At 53.1% G+C, this 15,186-nt stretch overlaps 1 protein-coding gene across 1 annotated transcript; it reads left to right on the forward strand.

The window, feature by feature from the left end:
* Positions 1 to 8,601: 8,601 nt before the first annotated feature.
* Positions 8,602 to 11,590, forward strand: HOXC13 (homeobox C13). Its single transcript, XM_019611091.2, has 2 exons — positions 8,602 to 9,232; positions 11,334 to 11,590. The coding sequence occupies exons 1-2, from the start codon at positions 8,602 to 8,604 to the stop codon at positions 11,588 to 11,590; spliced, it is 888 nt and encodes a 295-aa protein (XP_019466636.2).
* The last annotated feature ends 3,596 nt before the right edge of the window (positions 11,591 to 15,186 follow it).

The raw sequence follows: 15,186 nt of genomic DNA on the forward strand, positions 1-15,186 counted from the left end.
TGGAGGGATGGATGGAGGGAGGGAGGGATGGAGGGAAGGAGGGATGGATGGAGGGATGGAGGGATGGATGGGTGGAGGGGTGGATGGATGGAGGGATGGAGGGAGGGAGGGAGGGATGGAGGGAGGGAGGAGGAAGGGAGGGAGGGAGGGAGGGAGGGAGGGAGGGAGGGAGGGATGGGAAGATGGAGGGGTGGAGGGAGGGAGGGATGGAGGGAGGGAGGGATGGAGGGATGGGAAGATGGAGGGGTGGAGGGAGGGAGGGATGGAGGGAGGGAGGGATGGAGGGATGGAGGGATGGATGGGTGGAGGGGTGGATGGATGGAGGGAGGGAGGAAGGGAGGGAGGGAGGGAGGGAGGGAGGGATGGGAAGATGGAGGGGTGGAGGGGTGGAGGGAGGGAGGGATGGAAGGATGGATGGGTGGAGGGATGGATGGATGGATGGAGGGATGGATGGGTGGAGGGGTGGATGGATGGATGGGTGGATGGAGGGAGGGAGGGAGGGATGTATCACACAGATTTTACCCAATTACACGTTGCACTTGCGTGAGTCCGGCAGCCCTTCAGCAGGGGGCTGTAGGGGAACCCACTGGGGACGGTCACCGCAGCACTCCGTTCTTACCAATTTTTTAATTCTTCCTACTAACGAGGACAATCCTTCAGGCTCTGCATCACCCAGAGGATCCTCAACGTTTTGGCCATTCGCTGGTTTAACTTTTTCCCGTTCCGTTGAGTTCAGCAGAACCCAGAGAGCCCCATCCTATCCCTGCCTCCTATTTGTGCTGGTGTGGAGATGTCGCCAAGGAATCCCCTGCTGCATGCATTTGGTGTGCGAAGGCAGAAAGAACCAGCGTGACAATACAGAAAGAAAAAGAACTAATAATAATAAAGGAAGAAGAATGAAATAGAAGAAATAGGAAAAGAAATAGAAATAAGAAGAAGAAAGGGAAAAAATAGAAATTTTTTTTTAAAAATGGAGGAGGAAGGGGGAAAAGAAAATAAGGGGAAAAATAGGAAAAATAGGAAGAAAGAGAAAAATAGAATAGGGAGAAAGAGAAATAAAATGGAAGAATGGGAAATTGGAGAAAGAAAGGGAAAAGAAATAAAGAGAAAGAAAAATCCACGTAGTAACCTGTTTGGATTATTATTATTATTATTATTATTATTATTAGTTGGGGTTTTTTGCTGTTTTTTATTTGGGGGAGTGATTTTGGTGACTTTTCTTTATGTATTTCTTTGCTTATTTCTCAGATGACGGAATCACAAAAGAGACGGGTGTAAAAAAAGGGGAAAAATGGGGAAGTTTTTATTCTTTCAAGTCTTTGAGGGGCAGAAAAGAACATCGGAGCTGTGCGGGTCGCTCGTGGCATCTCGGAACCTGAGAAAAGATGGGATGAAAAGCCACTTTTGTGCCACCAATGGACCAAAATCCCCCCCCAGCCCTCTAATGGACCCAAATCCCTCTTTTCCAGCCCCTCCAACGGAGCTCATGGACTGAAATCCCTTTTATTTTGACTCTCCTAATGGATCCAAAAGCTTCTCATCCAGCCCTTCCAATGGCGCAGAATCCCTTTTTTTTCCCCCAGCCCTTCTAATGGAGCAAAATCCATTTTTTTCCTGTCCTTCTAATGACCACGACCCTCATGGACCAAAATTCCCCTTTTCCCAATCTTTCCCATGGAACTAAAGGAGACAGATCCCTTTTTCCCAGCCCCTCTAATGGACCGAAATCCCTTTTATTTCCCCCCCCCAGACACAGAACCCTTTCCTGGTGCTAATTGGGGTTGGGCAGCAGCTCCGTCCCGCTCCCATCAGCGCTGTTTTAACCCCCCAAAACCTCAAATTTGCCATTTCACCCCTCAAAACAGGGACCTCCCCCCCCCTCCCTCCTCCCTCCCAAGCACTTCTCGGCGTATTTACTTGGGATGCACCAATTAAATCAGCGTCATTAATTGCCGGCAATTAACGAGAGTGAGCATCACCCCAATCCATCGCATCCAGGCCGGAAGGGGGAGAGGTGGATAAAGCAGAACCCATCCCACCTCAATCCCTTTTTGGGGGAGCAAACACAGAGACTGTGCCCCCCGCTTTGCTGGGGGGGGTTATTTCTGCTTTTATTTCCCTCCTCTTCTCCTCCAAAATTCCGCCCCGTAAAATCGCTTTTTGAAACCGGCCGGCAGTTCTGAGGCCACCGAAACCTTTTTTCAAAGCGGTTTTTCATTTTCCCTTTTCTTCCCACTCCGCTTTATTGCAAGCATGTTTTTTTCCTGGCGGATTCCCAACGCATCCTAGGTTTTCCATTGAAAGGTCCCCCGCTCAGCTCGCTGCTTTCACCCTCACTGCGAATTTGAAGCATCGTTTGTGCCTGTGCTTCATTTGTATTAATTCGATCCACGCGGAACCTGGAGGGCAAACTTCAGTTTTACCTTTGCTGTGTTTTGCGCTGTGTTTTGCTTTTAGAAACGTGGATAAATACGGGAAAGAGCCTCTGAGCCTTTCCAAAAAGCTCCGGGGGATGGAATAGTTGGGGATTTATCTGGACATCAACGGGCTGAGAAGTGAATGGGTGTTTTTTTTTTTTTTGGGGGGGGGGGAGGGGGTCAAGGAGAGGAACCGCCCCTAGCACACAGAGAGGGTCCGAATAATGTTTGTGGAGCGAAATAATCATAATAAATAAAAATAAAGGAAGGAAGGAAAGGTTTCTTACATTGGCCTGGTGTGGGGCGTCCTTCAAAACGCATCTGGAGTTCATTCGGTACCGAAGGGAGGAGGGAGGAGGGAGGGGAGTGGGAAGAACACCGGATCGCTGCATCCCAAGGCCGGGAGGTGAATCCACGATCGTAGAACTCACGAATAAAGAAATAAAAGGCAATTAAAGAAATGAAACGCAAATAAAGAAATGAAACGCAAATAAAGAAATGAAACGCAAATAAAGAAATAAAACGCAAATAAAGAAATAAAATGACTTTCTGGGGGGGGGGGAGGGCGAAAGAATCCGACAAAACCCATCAAGTCCTCCAAGCACAAAGAGCCGTAAACCACCCGACGGACCCAGGGTCGTCTCCCATTCTCCCCCCCCGGGAATATGAAGGCAGAGATGATGGGAAGCGATAATGGCCCTCCGGTTTGTTGACACCAACGGCACCAAATGGCCCTTTTCTTTTGTCGGGGCTTCGGGGACCTCCTGTCTTAACTTGGAATTGAACTTGGACTTCCGACCAGACAGAGGCCCTAAATTGGGCCCGATATTTTATTTGTCTGTCTCCGAATCGCTGAGTCGAGCAGCGCCGGCGTGGAAATAATCGCAATAATTAAGGATGGGGAATTGCTGGGACATTCCGCAGGGGCTGTAACAATAAAAAAAGAAAAGAAAATCCGTTTGTTTGGTTGGGTTTGTTTTTTTTTTCCTCAAAATGCGGCGTGGCCGCAGGATGGACTCGGAGGTGTTTTCTCTTTGCCTCCTCCGCCTCTCAGCTTCGGCGTTTTGGGGGATAAAGGGGAAAAATAGAAACAAAACACGGCCTCAAAGCCATAGGGTGGGAGGTTTGTGGCCGCGTATCCACCTCAGGCGCTGCCCCAGGAAGAAATGGGCACTGAAGGAAGGTTTTGTGTCTTCTACTCCCTCCTTTTTTTTTTTTTCTTTTTTTTTTTCTTTTTTTTTTTTTTTTTTTGTCTGCGTTGCCAAATCTCTGCGGAGCGCAGAAATTCACCAAGATTCGGCACTGCAGCCCCGCAAAAATGAGAACAAAAAGGGTTGGGGGCTTCTGGGGGCGGGCACCAAAAAGGGGAAGGGAAGGAAAGAAAAAGAAAAAGGGGGAAAAAAAAAAAAAAAAAAGGAGAGGAAAAGGAAGAGAAATGCGGGGAGGGGAGGGAGGGGGAATACATGGGGAAAAAATAGGGAAAACATGAAAAAAAAATGAGGAAAAAAAGGCTGAAAATAAAAGCGGCGATGCGCTGCAGGCGATCATTGGAACCGATGTGTCGGGGAGAGCAGCCGGTGGGGTCGGAGGGGGTTCGGTTCCCCCGATATCCCCACTTCGGGGGGCGGGGGGGGAGGGCAGAGACCCCATATTTGTGTTTCGGTGCATCTCTCCTCCTCTCTCCCCCTTTAGAAGTGTTCGCATTGAGTGAGGGGTGGGCTGGGGGCTGCTTTGCCTTCTTGTTTCCCATCTAGTGAGGTGAAACCGGTGGGCCAATGCGAGCCTCATGCAGAATTCCCTCTTTTCCCTTTTCTGGGGGGTATATAAATATATATATAATATTTTTTTTCCGATGCGGAAAGCATTTAATCTCATTTTCATGCTCTATTTCGGGCGCTGTTTTTGTAGGAATGTGCGTCGGCCGCTGGCGCTGCCCCACAGCTCCGGCCCTGTTGGGGGAATGAGCCGAATTAGGGGGAGGGGAAGGGAGGGATGTTGGCAAAATAAACAAATAAATAAAGGTTTTTTCTTGACCCAAATTCGCACGAAGCCTGGGAAAGCTCCCCTCTACCGAAGACGAGGAGCGGAGCGGCGGTTTCTGCCCTAAATTTGGTGCTCCGATGGGAAAAGCGCGGCCGCTCTCAGAGTTTCTCACGGAGACGGCTCTGATTTCCCCGAGGGCTCCAAAACCCGAATCCCTTTCCGCGATTTTTTCGCAATTCACAGCGGGGATTTTCCTTCCCAATGGGGCTGAGGGTTTCTGTGCGGGTTCGGAGACATTGGAGCCGCTTTTTCCCCCATCACTTCCCCCCCACACCCCCTTATTGGCCCTTATTTCTTTCGAACGGGGCACGGCTGGGACGGCTCCGAAAATACGCATTTTCTACAGAAAATCGCTAAAAAATCGGTTGGAGAGGGGGGGTTTGGAGGGGGGGGGATCAGAATATTTCAGACATTGGGAGCAAAGAGAAGGGAACAAAGAAAGGAAAAAAAAATAGGAAAAAGAAGAAGAAGGGAGCAAGAAAAAATCCCTGCTTGCCAAAGAAGTGATCTGTGTCCACCTCTCCCCGAAGTGAAATACGGGATTCGAGGTGTTTCTTCATTCCCATCCGACCACATGTATTCGTACATATGTGTGTGTATATATTTATATACCGTGTTTGTCTTGTTGTTTTTTTTTTCTTTTTCTTCTCCTCCAGGGTGTGTGGATAATAAAACGGGGTTTAATAACACGAATCTGCAGTTGGTGGCTTTTATTTCAGCCGAGGACTCCGACTCGGAGCTGCGTTTGGATGCGTTTGGGCGCATCGGGGAATGGTTACCTTCGTGTTTTTGGGGCAGAAATTTGCCTTTTGGAGAGTTTCCTTGGAATATCCACCCATCGCATCGGCTCTTAACGGCGGAGAGGTTCCCAAAAACTCGCGTTCTCCAGGAACGTTCACCTGGAACGTTGTGCTCGGCCCTGGATTTCTGTGGGTTTTTTTTGCTTTTAAAGGGAGGTGACAGCGAAGATAAGGGAGAATTTAACGGCTGAGGGGGAGAAAAGTGCCTGAAAACCCAGCAGAGGAGACGAGCTGCAGATCGCAAAGCGCAGCAGCGCGGGGATGGGGCGAACCCGGGGCTGAATCTCTTCTTTCCACTTCCAGATCGGGAATAAAAAGGGATAAATGAACGCAATGAATGAACGCCGCGATTCTCCGGAGCTTTTCGGTCCCGACACAACGCGGTACAGAAAGGGGATGGGAGAGGATGGAGCCGGCGGTGCCTTCGTCACATAAAGGGGGAAATTCAGCCCTTTTTCTTCTCCGATCCGTCGGAACGCTGAGATGGAACCGCTGCTCTCGGAAATATCCACAGCAAACGTCGCTCGGAGCGCAAAGCCGCGCCCAGGGCGAGAAGGAGGAACAGCAAAGTCAATTTGGTTTAATAATATTCTATTTTCCCCTCCCGTTTCCCTAATTAAAAAGGGAAAGGAAAAAAAAAAAAAAAAAGAACCCTAAAAATGTGATGAGCCACGCACAGTTTTGGCATCTGCTAAAAACGCACCGTCGGAGGAATGCGATCAATTCCAGCAAACCTTGCAGGGAAATAAAAAGACAAAAAGACGACGCCGTCAACCAACCCCAACCCGCGGCCGATTCTCACATCTGCTCTGATTTCCCCCGTTTGCAATCGCTTCTTTCCCTCTTCCCGTTCTGTATTAACGGGTTCTGCTCAACGCTGACGTCGCAACGTGGGGTCCAAAAAACGCCGGGAGAGCTCCGAAATGAACGGAAAAAGGCGAAGACAAAAAAAAAAAAAAAAATAGGCTTTTTTTCCCTGATTATTATTATTTCCACTAAAATCCCGAATTTCGGCGCCGAGGGGCAAAGCTCCGCTTCAGCTCCGTTCTCCCTCCTCCTTCCTCCCCATAACCGCCGCTCCACACGCGATTTTCCACCTCCGTTACCCATCACCTCCGGCAAAACCTTTTCCCTTCGTGTTTTCACCTCGCGACTCCACGGAGGGACCCGAGCGAAAAATTCACCCCGAATTCAACCCATCCTTCAATGCCATTCGGACCGGACCTCCTCCTCCCGGAGCTGCGGGAGGATCGGGTTGAGGTTGGCTTTCATTCCTCGCTCTGCTGAAGGCTCCGAGCGCGGCCGGGCTGCTCCTCTCGTTGCACTCGTCGTAAATCTTTACATTTTTAACATTTAATCCCTTCCCCGAGCATCGCGGGTAGGACATATGCTACGAAATGTTAACTACTTCATAAAATCACCCGCATCGGGAGGGAGGAGGGGGGGGGTGAAGAGCAAACCGCTGCTGGGGATGGAGATTTTGGGGGGAGAGGAATGGACCGGAGCAGCCCCGACGGGGCGAACGAGGGGCAGACGGCTTTAATTTAAACGTTCGCATCATTTCTGCTTCTCCCATTCGCGTTTTGTGGCTGGGGTCTGGGGAGGGGGGAGGGGTCGGTGGGAATATTAATCCCCACCGAAATTTTGTTTGCTGGGTGAAATCAAATCTCTTTGTGGCACCCGAAGGCTGGGTGCGCTCCTAGGGTTGGGTATTTTCGGGATGATTTTGATTTCCAAACCACCATCCAACACCCTCTCCCTCCCCCCCCCCCCCCCCAGCCGCCACTCCCCAAAGCAGCCGCTCGGAATGACGACGTCCTTCAGCCTCTGTCCCCATCCCGGCCCCGGAAGCCTCTCAGATTCCCTCACCTTGAACTTGGACTCTGAGATGCCCCAAATCGCTCCTCGACGGTTCCAACAGCTGGGGAGGTAATGAGGAGCGCCTCCTCGCCCTATGACGGGGCTGGGAGCTTCCCCTCTCTCCAGGATTTGGGAGCATTTGTTGGGTTTTCGGGGTCTTTTCCAGCTTTTTTGGAGAGGTGAACCTGCGGGGGGAATCAGCCCCAAAAGCAGCAGCAGAGAGATGGGGGATTTGTGGGGACACACGGTCATAAAAGGGGTCCTGAGTGGGACGAAGGGGAGCGCACCTCACGGGGGCTCAGGGACGCGCAGGGACCACCTGAGATCCCCACTGGGCGTTCGGCTCTGCCTCCAAACAATGTTGGTTTTACGGAGGGGGGGGGCGCAGCACATATTTGGGTCTTATCTTGGTTCGAGCACCACGTTTCTGTAAATACATCTCTATGTTTTCCATTTTTTCCTCTCTTTTTCTATTTTGTTGGAGTGCTGATGACCTTCGACCCCCCCTCCCTCTCTTCATTACCCCTCTCCAGGGCTCGCTCGACGGCTGTGAGCCCCCCTGCCCCCTCCTCCCTTTTTCCTATCGTTCCCAGCCAACAACCTGCGATTTTTCTCCTTTTTTCCCCCCCTCCTCCGCCTCTCTCAGCCCGGAGCTGGCGCTGTTTTATGAACTGAATCCCTTTTATTTTACAAACGCTCACAAATCAGACTGCACCAACACAACCCCCCCTCAACTCCCCCCGTCCTTACTCACAGCAACATTTATCACCCAACCATGAAACATGAACATCTCCGTATCCCACCGTCCCCCTCACCCGCCTCCAGTGGCTGAACGGGGAAAATCAAATTATTTCGGATTCTGGCAGAAAAATAAGCGGGGGAAACAAGGATTTGGGGCGGAGTTGCTGCTTTTTTTTTTTTTTCTTGTATGAGTCGGAGGGGGGGGTTGGGGAAGGAGCACCTGCAGTGAAAAATAACCAACAGGTTCCAACCGCAGCACAGCAGAAGGGTTGGGGGGGGGGGGGGTAACATTTCTGCGGGCAGCGGGGCGCCGGCCCCCCCATGCGCGGCCACGCGCTTTTTGTGCCCGACGGGGCGGACTCTGCCTTTAAGGCCTATGGGGGGGGGGGGGGGGTTGGGGAGGTGGGAGATGGAGGGGGGGAGCAGCACGGCGTCCAATCAGCGCTCGCGTCGCAACCCCCCCCTCCCTCCCTCCGTCGGGGCGGTGGAGTGACGTGGGCGGTGCGGCGGGGGCACGACGGGGCGGGCGCGGGGTTGGAAGGGGGGGGGGGGCGTGGCCGCGGCGGATTTCTTAATGGAGCGACGGCGGCGCGGCGGCGGCGCATGCGCGCGCGGCTCCGATATGTTGGGGGGGTCGCGGGGCGGCGGGGCGCGGCGCGGAGCTTCCCCCGACGGCGGTGGCGGAGGTGGAGGCGGCGGCGGCGGTGGGGACGGCGGGGACGGCGACATCGCGGTATGACATGACGGCACCTCTCGGCCTCCCCCCGCGTTGGCCCGACGGTTTGGCCTGCCGCTGCGAGGAAACCCCCCGGGAAAAAAACCGCATGGAAAGCTTAGGGCACTGCCGGGAGGTTCTCCCCCCGCCACCGGGGCTCGCCGTACCCACCGGAGCTCCGCCGGCGCCGCAGGGAGCAGCGTACGCCGAACTGGCCGCCGCGGAGCCCCCCCGGCAGTGCCCGTCGGGGGCGGCTTCCAGCGCAGCGCTGGGCTACGGGTACCCCTTCGGGGGGGGTTACTATGGCTGTCGCCTGTCCCACTCGCACGGGGTCAACCTGCAGCAGAAGCCCTGCGCGTATCACCCCGGCGAGAAGTACCCCGAGGCCGGGGGGCCGCTACCCGGCGAAGAGCTGCCGTCGAGGCCGAAAGAATTCGCCTTTTATCCCGGTTTCGCCAGCTCCTACCAAGCGGTTCCCGGTTATTTGGACGTGTCGGTGGTCCCGGGGTTGGGGGCTCACCCCGAGCCTCGGCACGACGCTTTGCTTCCCATGGAAGGTTACCAGCACTGGGCTCTTTCGAATGGTTGGGACGGGCAAGTGTACTGCTCCAAAGAGCAATCGCAGTCGGCGCACCTTTGGAAATCTCCTTTTCCAGGTGAGTTACCCGGGAGCTGCGCGTGTCCCCGCGCGCGGATGAGTGTGCACGGACCTATAGAGATACATGTACGCCTCGATATATAATTAAAGGGAAAGAAACGGCTCTGGAATGCCTCCCGTGCAAGGCAATGTGTACGAACATGCAGGGAAAAAAGGTGAAGCAATCATTTCTGAATCAAAATACACGCCGTGAGCTTGGAAAGTAACTTTGCCGTTCAGCGCTTCCCTTTCTTCTTCTCTCCTCCCTCTCGTTGCCTCATCGCAGCGCGGCTGCGGCTGCTCTCCTCTTCATTTTCTTTAATTGCAGAAAGCTTAAAAAGGCCCCCCCCCAAAAAATAATAATAATAATAATTCCTTTTGAAGCGTCTCAGCCGAGTGAGGAGTGTCGGAGTCGGGACAGTAAATCGTATCGCAATTACGCCCAATTATAGAAATAGGTGTCAAGTGACAAATGAAGGTGTTCCGAGGGGATGGGGGGGGGCCTCTCCTGACAGCAAACCCCCCCCCCCCCCTCGCTTCAGGGGGGTTTATCCAGCAAAGCAGAATCCGACAGGGAGGGAAGTGATGGGGTGTGCTTCCTCCCGGTTCTCCTTGCACCCCCTCGCCCCGTCCCACTATGGGGAGAAGATGGGAACGGGGGGGGTTGGGAAGGGGGGGGGGGAATAACCGCAATAGAGGAGAGGGAGGACGGGACTCCTTCAGCTCTGTGCGTCTCTGATGGAGAGCTAGGATGGGTCTTGTCGGGGGTTGGGAGGGGGGGATTGGGGGCGACACGGCTTTATTTGTCTTGTGTCTTCAGGACAAAGAGGGACAGAGGAATGGACTTTTCCTGGGTGATGTTTTTTGGGGGAAAGGGAATGTGGCGGTGCTTGGCACGGGAGAAATGCCGTGCTGGGAGCTGGATGGTGTCCGTGTGGTTCTGTTGCTTTGACCGTTTGTTTTCGGGGGGGTGGGGGGGGTTCCATTACAGCTGGGTTTGGTGAGGCTGCCGTCCCCTCTGCTTTCCTTCTCCATCTCTGGCATCCCCACAACGCCCACCCCCCGAAAGAGGTTTCTGTCCCCCCACCCAGGACACCCCCAGCACCTCAGATCTCCGGCCCCATAGCTCACGGCCCCCGGGTGCTGAGGGGATCCCGAATTAAGTCGGTGTCAGCCGCCAGCCAGCAGCTCTCCGTGTCTTCACCCCATGAGACATTTTGGGGAGGGGGATCTCCTTGCCCAGTTCATTCTGTGAGGGCGGTGAGAAGGGGCTGGTGGTGCCCTGAACCAGGAGGGGAACCTCGGGGTCTGTTTTGCACCCCGGTGACATCAGGACAAGGGCAAAGATGCTGCCCGCATCCTTGCTGGATCCATTCCTTACAGCCCCTTTGCAAAGCACGGAGCATCTTTTCCCATCGCCACCTCCAGGGTAAAATCTCCTGGAGGGGACACTTGGAGGCGGGGGGTGGGGGTGGGATATTCTGGTTGGTTTTGCCCCTCCGAGGGGTTTTCTTGGGGAGCCCCACTCCAGCTTTGGGGTCAGCACTGCGGGGATGCACTTATCCCTGCACTGTGTTTGTGGGTGCTCCTCTGCGGGGCTCCCCCCGAAAACCCGAGGGGAGAAAAGAAAGGGAATGTGGGGGAGGGGGGGGGGCGAGAGGGGGGATAGAAAAAAGAAAGAAGGGAGAAGCCCGAGACGTTTTCTGCAGCATCAGTGCTTGGAAAGTCCCTTTGGTTGTGAGCTGGGGTTGATGCTCTGATCAGCATCGCCAAGAAAAACAGCCTTTCCCCACGTGCGTTATTAATCTTCTATCATTATTATTGCTGTTATTATTATTATTGCAGTCCTACCGCGGCCCTCTCTGGATGCATTCTCGCCTCTTTTTTTCTGCTCCTCGTCCCCTCCCTCGCATTTCTCCCCGCTCTCCATCCTCCTTTCCCCCTTTTATTTCTCCCTGACGTACAGAAATCTCCATCCCACGCATCGGGACGAAGTTTTCCCTCTTCTTTTTATCCTTTTTTTTTTTTTTTTTCCCCTTTTTTCTTTCTTTTTTTTTTTCTTTTTTCTTTTTCTTTTTTTCTTTTTCTTTCTTTCTTTCTTTCTTTCTTTTTTTTTGCAGACGTGGTCCCCCTGCAACCCGAAGTCAGCAGCTATCGGAGGGGGAGGAAGAAGAGGGTTCCCTACACCAAAATCCAGCTGAAGGAGCTGGAGAAGGAGTACGCCGCCAGCAAATTCATCACCAAAGAGAAGCGGAGGAGGATTTCGGCCACCACCAACCTGTCCGAGCGCCAAGTGACGATCTGGTTCCAGAACCGGAGGGTCAAAGAGAAGAAAGTGGTGAGCAAATCCAAAACAGCGCATCTCCACCCCACCTGACATCGCTGAAGGGAAGGTTGTGGAGGGGGGAGGTGGTGGGGGGGGATGTCAGCGAGGGGCGTCAATATTTATCCGGTGATTCGTGTGGCAACGACAGCACCGGGACTCTGCAGATCCGAACCCATTATTTAAACCTCGCCACTAAGAAACGCGCAGCTCATTCCCACCCTCGCCCGCTCGCGCCCCGCAGCACCGACCGCATCTTCGATGTATTCCTCTGCCCCGTCTCTGACTGTGGATCCCCCGATTCTTCCGCTCTGAGAAACGCAGCGATGAGTCGGACTGTGTCTATTTCTCAAAGGGAATAAGCTAAGAGGGCAGCTCTGCTAAGGGAGAGATGAGCCCCGACCTCCGCCCCGCAGCGCGGTGTGGTCCGTTTCCCCGCAATGACCGCTCGCATCTCGGGCCATTTCACCCCCCCTCCCCCCCACGCGATGTAAATGTATGGAGAACCCATGGCAAAGTGCATCAGCTTCGTCTTTCCTCGGCTCTCAGGGCCGAAAATCGCAGCTCAGGCCGCTGCTGCGGGAAGAGAACCATTGCTCGGTGTCGCATCTCCATCCCCAACGCTGGTTTAGGTCCTACGTGGAAGTGAGTTCTGTACAGTGCTGTTTTCTCGGTCTGTTCTCATGAGGGTTTCTGTTATCTTTGCCCCGAAACTGGAATGCCCGTTCTCCGCTGCCAGGATGGAAAAATGCACAATATTGTCTGTAGGGTTTCTTTCTTTCCCTCTCTAAACCGACCGAATGTCCACAGTGTTTTTCGGATATGTAAAAGCATCGGGGTTTTTTTTGTTTGTTTGTTTGTTTAATTTTTGTTTGTTTTATTTTTTTTTTTAATGTCGTGTATATGTACATAATATCGTGGTGTCCAGATGATGTGTACCGACTGCGGATGACGTTTCTCGAAAATAAATCTCTTTTTTTCGGTCGTCGTTTTGCCTCGAGGAGGGACTCCGCACAGCTCTTTGTAACCTTCGGCCTCTCCCGTCCGCGGAGAAAGGGTGGAAAAAATAGAGGAAGGGGTGTGAGGGGGGTGAAGGAAAGGGGAAATGTGTTGAATTTGCTCAGAAAGGGACTTTAGGAGGGGCTCCCCGACAGCGGAATGGAGCTGCAGATGTGTGACCGCTGTTCCCAGTGTGCGTGGAGGGTTGGGGAGGAGGTAAAAATCGAGGAAATAAACGGGCGGAGATGGAGCCTCGGGGCGATTCTCTCTCACTTTTTTTTTTCTTTTTTCTTTCTCTCTTATTTTTATTCGCTTCCCCCCCCCCACCCCCCCCCTTTCCTTTTGTCCTCATTCCGCCCCGCGATGTGCGGTGACCTCACGGAGCCGCCTCTCCTCCTCTCCCATCTCCGCGTGTGCGTGAGCTCCTTTGGGGCAAAGGATGCTTTTCGCTCAACCTGTTCGCCACCGCCTCGCGATCCACTCTCACCCCGCTCCGCACCCGCGGAACATCCGCGGCTCCGCCGGCCCTGCGCGAGGAAATGGTTTCCTCAGCCGGATTCCAACCTGCCGTCATATCGGCGAGATTTAATCACCTCGTTAAATGACCAAAAGGGGAGGGAAGGAGGGGGGGGGAGAAAAGATTTTGAAAGGGATGTGACCTAAAACGATGTTATTGAGGCTGAAATGTGCGCTTCTACTTCTGCGAGGAGGGAAGTTGGGGCGGCAAAATGTATAAAACCGGGTGGAAATATTGATATATCAGTATTAATGCCTGGGTAAATGCGAGCGTGGGTGCTGTAGGAGTTCAAACTGATCCTCGTGAGTGCATATATAAAAATATAAGTACATCTGTACGCATCTGTATGGGGTACGTAAGTGTGAGTGCATGTGAGGCTGTGGGTCTGTTTCTTTGAGCGATCCATCACGATGGAAATAAATATGTTGCGCGTGTGTGTGCGGGGTGCGATGCTGAGTGTGTCAGCCGTGGGAGGTCGGGTTTTGAAGTCTCTGTGTGTCTCTGTGTGTCTCTGTGTCTCTGTGCACGGGTACACGGCATGCACTCGCCCCACACGGCGATGGAGAGGAATGTGAGTCCGCATCTATTCCAGAGGCTGTGCACGGATCCGGTGTGTGTGTTGTCGGTGTAAATGCAAGGATCCGTGTGCGATGCATCTTCCCCTGTTACCCGGAGAGCTGCGGAGATCGGCGGTCGGCAGCGATGCGTTTTGGGGTTGGTGTGTGTGTGTACGGATTTGGGTACGCACGGCACTATAAAGCGTATAAAAGCGGACACCCGGAGCGCGTGTCTGTATGATAACAGTCGCTCCGCGGGAGCTGAGCGGTGACAAAATGTCCCACGGAGCTCCGTCACCGCCCCCCAAACCCCCCAACAACCCGGGACGGCCTCGCCGTGATCCCAAATCTCGGAAATGCGGGACGCCGCTTTGCTTTGCGCGCTGAATGGGGATGGAGCAAACGGGGGGTTGGAGAGGGGGGGCTTTCCTCGCTGTTTGTTTCCCCCCTAATTTCTCCTTCGAAGTGATTAAAGGAGAAAATTGGGGTTTCTTGCGTTTGTGTTTAGAGGGTGAGAGCTGCGCTGGTCGGGAGGAACGGGCAGTGATTGCGCTCTGATTCTCCTCTTATTATTTTAAAAGCCGCTCCGGTAGGAAATGTGACAACACCCCGAGAAATGCATCGCCACTGCGGTGACAGAACGGGGTCACGTTGTGAGCTGTGCACTGTGCGTCAGAGACGGGATGTGTGTGCTTGGGTGTGTAAGAAAGGAAGGGAGGAAAGCGAAGGAAGGGAGGAAAGGGAAGGAAGGGAGGGAGGGAAGGAGGGAGGAAGAGAGAGAAAGAGAAGGGAGGAAGGGAGGATGGAAGGAAGGAAGAGAGAGAGAAAGAAAGAGAGTAAGAGAGTAAGAGAGAAAAAAAGAATGAAAGAAAGAATGAAAGAAAGAATGAAAGAAAGAATGAAAGAATGAAAGAAAGAATGAAAGAAAGAATGAAAGAAAGAGAAAGGAAGGAGAAAGAAGAAAAAAGAAGAAGAAAGAAAAGAAAAACACAGAAGGAAAAGAAAAAAAAGAATAGAGGGAAAAAAAAAAGAAAAGAAGAGGAAGTTCACCCTTTTGCTGTGCGTGCAAACACCAAAATGCAGAAACGCAGCTCCAGACACGTCCGAATCCGACATCCCGAGAGCGGAGCGCTGCTCGCTGCCTCCCCCCCTTCCTTCCACCTGAATTCCGCCTGTGGTTTGAAAAGCGGAGGAGACGGAGGCAGCTGAGCACCGTCGGAGGGGCTGAGGGCGGCCGGAGCAACAGATTTTTTTCTTCCCGGGTCCTACAAGGAGATTTGGGATGGAGTTTCCAATTTGGGTCCGCTGCGGTTTCATTTGGGGGGTGAGAGTTTTAGGGGGGATGAGAGCCTGCTGTGCATCGGGCCGCTTTTCAAACCGCGTGGGAGAATTTAAAAAAGCAACAATAAACACCGGTATAAAATGAAATCAAATGAAATTCATCCTTTATTACCCTTAGGGCACGTCGGGCTGCGGGTGAATGCTGTCTGTCGGCGAACCCCCGGCCCCGTCGTCTTCCCGCACTGCCCGCAACCCCCCGTATTTTTTCAATCCCCTTTATTTTGTGTCGTTCTGCC

The sequence above is a fragment of the Meleagris gallopavo genome, chromosome 31 (genome assembly GCF_905368555.1).
Source record: "Meleagris gallopavo chromosome 31, MGAL_WU_HG_1.1, whole genome shotgun sequence".
Lineage (NCBI taxonomy): Eukaryota > Metazoa > Chordata > Aves > Galliformes > Phasianidae > Meleagris > Meleagris gallopavo.

Bases quoted from the DNA above. Each gene is read 5' to 3' on its own strand.
- HOXC13 (XM_019611091.2), top strand. From the start codon at position 8,602: ATGACGGCACCTCTCGGCCTCCCCCCGCGTTGGCCCGACGGTTTGGCC. The intron at 9,233-11,333 runs GTGAGTTACCCG...TTTTTTTTGCAG, and splicing joins TTGGAAATCTCCTTTTCCAG to ACGTGGTCCCCCTGCAACCC.